The sequence below is a fragment of the Pterocles gutturalis genome, unplaced genomic scaffold (genome assembly GCF_000699245.1).
Source record: "Pterocles gutturalis isolate BGI_N339 unplaced genomic scaffold, ASM69924v1 scaffold43015, whole genome shotgun sequence".
NCBI lineage: Eukaryota > Metazoa > Chordata > Aves > Pterocliformes > Pteroclidae > Pterocles > Pterocles gutturalis.
Window position 1 is genome coordinate 1 of NW_010142346.1, and position 4,464 is coordinate 4,464.

A 4,464-nucleotide genomic window follows, 5' to 3' on the forward strand; every position below is an offset into this window, starting at 1 on the left:
AAGCTCTCTGGTAAAGCTCTGGATTAGCACTTGGACCCAGTGTCCAGCTCAGGGGTCAGGAGGTGCCTTTTCCGTGCTAATGAAAGTGGTTTGCGCTGCTTCTTTTCCCCATTCCATCCTGTAAATTTAGCAAAGCCTCTCTCTGTGCTGCGTGCTCACCCCTGGTTTGCCTTACAGGTGACCAAAGCGGTCAAAGCTGGAGAAGTAGACGCTAAGACCCGTCGCCAGATCTTTGACGCGATTGGATTCACGTTCCCGACTCGCCTGCTGACCTCCAGACAGCCCCCGGCGGGCTGCCCCGAGGACACCTTCCGGGCGCTGGGCCTTACGCTGTTGGCGTGTTTCTGCACCGATCCAGAGTTAGCTGGTCACTCCCAGATCCTGAACAAAATCCCAACCTTCAATGACATCCTGGTTTCCCCCTGCAGTCCGGACAGCACGTCCATGATCGATGATGTGTACCAGTGCCTGAGTGCCATCATGGCCACTGCCAGAGGCCCCAGAGAGTTGGTGACCAAAGGGACGGTGTCTGCCCTGTGCCAGGCCTACCTGAATGGCAGTTATGGCTCTGACCGTGCCTTGACGCTGCTCTTGGGGCTGTTAGCCATAGCAGAGGCGAAGTGCTGGCAGAGAGATGCTCCACGCCTCCTGGCTGTGCTGAGCAAGCTCTCCCATGATTTTCTCAAGGCTGAAGACATGACCAAGTTTGAGCTTTGTGAGGTTCTGCCTCACTTCATCCCCCTGTCATTGCCGCTCACACAGGAGTCACAGGGCTGTGAGTGCCTCCATAGGCTTTACAAAGGGCTGACTAACATCTTGGGCAGTAAACTCAGCCAGTCACAGCGGGACCCTGCTCTGAAGCTTGCTGCCTGCCTCGTGCAGGCCTGTGGGTCAGAGTGGATCCCAGCAAGCAGTGCTGGAAGCAAGTTCCTGGCCTTGCTGGTGAACTTGGCTTGTGTGGAGGTCCGCCTGACCCTAGAGGAGCCAGATCCCTTGGAGGCAGAAGGGAAAAAAGAAGTGGTAACAGCCTGCTATGTCCTCATTGAGATGGGGATCCAGGAGTGCCTGAGAGAAGAGAAACCACTGCTAGAAGATGTGCAGAAAATGCAGCTGATGAGGATCATGGAGGAGGCATTTGGAGCTGTAATATTCTACTTAAGACAGGTAATGCAGGGCTTTCAAGCAAAGAGCATGTGGCCATAGATGTGGAGAGCAAAATGTGCATCTTGCTCCGCTGTGGTTTTCACACTGGCAGTAGCTCGATAGGACAGCAGCCCTAATGTGTCATTTTCTGCCCGCTTTCTTCTTCATGTAGGTTAAACAGGAGGAGCTTCAAGATCCTTTCATATTTGCTTCTGTTCGAATCCTTGGAGCCTGGATGGCAGAAGAGACGTCCTCTCTCAAGCAGGAAATCTGTGAGCTCTTGCCCTTCCTTGTTCATTATGCCAAGAAGCTTTTCAAAGAGGGCAGCCCAGCTGCGAGTCTTCCCCAGGCAGAGCTGGTCAGCCCTGAGGGCTCTGGCTTACCCCAGGATGCTCTGAGGTGCGTATTTTAAGCACAGAGTTGATGCATTTTAGCACAAACCTGCTCAAATCTTTTTCTATTTTCCATTCTCCCTGCAGTGACATTTCCGTGGCTCTTTTTTCCCCCCAGTAGGATGTAAATGCAGGGCTTAGGCTCATTCTACCTCATGTTCCCCATTTCTTTTCCCTTCCAGATTTCTGCTACCTGGTTTTTGCCATTTAACAGCAGAGGACAGGCCCCGGGACATCCTCATCTCAGAAGGGGCACCAGCGCTGCTGTGTGAGTACTTCCTCCATCAGTGGGAGGTGCTGACCTCTGAGCCCAGTTCCCTGACTCTGCTGACAAGCGCTGAAATGAGCCTACAGACTACGTGTGGGATTTTCCTTAACCTGGTCGTGACTGCACCAGACCTCATCAGGTAACAGCTGCAGGAACTTGATTTAAGATTGTCAGTGGGAAGAGGGGGCATTGTAAAATGAGCTTGCAGGATCTTTTAAGACACTTGGCTGAAAAAGGGATGTCCCTTTTTCGACAGCAGTTACATTGCTTTTTTGGGTGCTGCATTTAACCTTGACAGTTGGAGGTGCTTCTGGCTCTGCTCAGGGAACATGTCTCAGGGTTTGCTTTTTCCCTAGACAAGACAAAACCTTTTCCTCCTTGATGGACATGTTGCTGAAGTCTCTTCCACTTCTGCTGCCCCAAAAAGATCACCTGGTTCTAGCAGCCAACATTGCCACTCTGGGCCTGATGATGGCCAGGATCCTTGCAAGTTCATCAGGTAAGGATAGTTCCCCATGGCAAAGCTGCACATTGCTCTGTGTGGGCAGAGACCAGGTCTGGGTGGCTGGGCTGGAGAAAGCAGATACGAGGGGAACAGGTCTGCTTTCAGATGGAGTTTTTGTCTTTGGAAGTGATAAAACCAAAAACCTGGAGGAGCAAGAAATATGCAGAAAATTCAGTAGGCCAATGGAAGAGATTTCTAGGGCAGGAGCACGGTATTCTGCTCCTCCTGACAGCCCAGCTGCAGACAGACCCACCGAAGGGTCTCTCCTTTGGCCACACAAGCTCTGTGTGGAGTCATTCATTTCCTTTTTCTTCCAGTTCTTCAGGGGACCCTGTCTGCAAAGAAGTTTTTTGAAGCCGCCATTCACTTCCTATCACAGGCACACACCGCCCAAGCTGACCCCGGTAGCGGCTGCTTGGCCGTGGCTGTGTCTCCTGCCTACGCGGGCGCCTGGGCTGACATGGGTGAGCTCTGGTTCCTGGGGATGCAGGCCTTGGCTGGCTGCGTGCCGCTTTTACCCTGGCTGCCGCAAGCCGTCCTCCAGGCGCGGTGGCTGGAAAGCCTCTCGGAGTTACTGACGCGCGTCGCTCCAGCCTCGGTGGATTTTGAGCTCATCACGGCTTTCCAGGGCGTGCTGGTGGAGCTGGCCAGAGCCAGCAAGCCCTGCAGGGACACGATCCTGTCACAGCACGGTGGGGAGTGGGCCAACCTGTACGGTATGGCAGCTTTGGAGCAGTGTCTGTCCGAGCAGTGAAGAGCCAGCAGCACCCTGGTGCAGGAAATGAAGCCAGACACCTGTGTGAGAGCTGTTCAACATTTCTCACACACCCTTTGGTGCCAGATGGGGACAAAAAACATCTAAATGACCAAACTTTATAAATAAACGAGTGATGGAGCAGAGCTCAGCAGGATTTGCACTGTCCACAACCTGATGTGACACATACCTGATTGACCTTCTGTCAGTATTTATTTTTAAAATCAGCCTGTTTTGTTATTAAAGGTGTTTTCTGTTGCTTCATTTTTCACATTCCTGCAGTGTTGGTATTTCTTTCTGCCCAGGGCATTGGGGGGCTTCCTGCATCTCTCGTTAACATCTCTCCCAATTCCAGTTTTCTCACAGTAACATCACATGTGGAAAGCTGCAAAAGGCAGGAACAGGAGAAGCTTTAAGATTTACCAATAAGCTGGCACAGACCTGTCCCCTTCTGCTGTGAAGTTGTACAAAGGCCCTTCTGCTGAGCAGGGAGGGTTGTCCTACAGCTCATGTCCACCACTGGTACGTACCATCATCCCAAATCCATGCCTAGAAAACCTTCCCAGCACCACTTGCTGTTACCTGTTTCGCCCTGTAAAACACCCATGTGAGGCACAGACAAGGGGAGTTGTGTCTGCTCGCGCTCCCTCTCGCTGCAGGGATGGGACGTACAGGGGGAGTTTTCCCCTCCTGCAAGGCGAGAGGTTCAACCTGCAAAGGCAGTTGCTCTCTTCAGAGCCTTCAGGTAGAGATTGTGAAACGAGAAACAGTGAACTACACCTCAGACTCCCTACGGACTGAGAAGTAACATTTGGTTTATGTAAGAGAAAGGCCAGATTTAAAAATGTACACACAGGTACGACGGGAGAGTAAATCACAGGCTGCTAGCCCATGAGCCTGAGCAGGGAAAAACCCAAAAAGAACAGCCAGGACAAGGTGTTTGGGAGCTTGTCAGAGTGAGGACAGCTCCGGCAGGGCAGAGCTGGGTGCTGGGGCTGCAGCAGGCTCCGGGAAGGTTTTCCAGCAGGTGTCAGCCGAGGAGCAATTTGGGAGCCACAGCCTGGCCAGGGACCAGCACTCCAGCCAGAGCCAGGCACTGGTCCTGGCTGCCCTCAAAACTCATCCCTGCGGGGGGCTCTGGAATGGTCTGATTGAGAGAAAAATCAAGCAAGGAGCTGTCTCAAAAGGAGGGCTGAGTCTGGGCATATTCATGCTGTCTACCTGTTTTCAGCTCGCTGATTTATGGGAGCAAAAGCCTTACACAACCAGAGGAGGCATCTGCTGTTGCTCAGGAAAAGAATCTTTCTGATCTTTCCAGCTCAGCCCTGAAAAGTCAATGCAAGTTGAAACAAACATAGGTGCTACCAGAAGAAAGCGATGTGAGCCAAACAAGCAAATGAGC

The 4,464-nt window shown here is 52.3% G+C and overlaps 1 protein-coding gene across 1 annotated transcript; it reads left to right on the forward strand.

Annotated features, from left to right (window-relative positions):
* Positions 1-177: 177 nt before the first annotated feature.
* NCDN (neurochondrin) lies at positions 178-3,062 on the forward strand (the record flags this gene model as incomplete). The annotated part of the gene is made up of 5 exons (XM_010084324.1): positions 178-1,164; positions 1,316-1,542; positions 1,718-1,942; positions 2,160-2,302; positions 2,626-3,062. Coding segments are annotated over 5 exons (2,019 nt in total), but the record flags the coding sequence as incomplete, so codon positions are not given.
* Between the last annotated feature and the right edge of the window lie 1,402 nt (positions 3,063-4,464).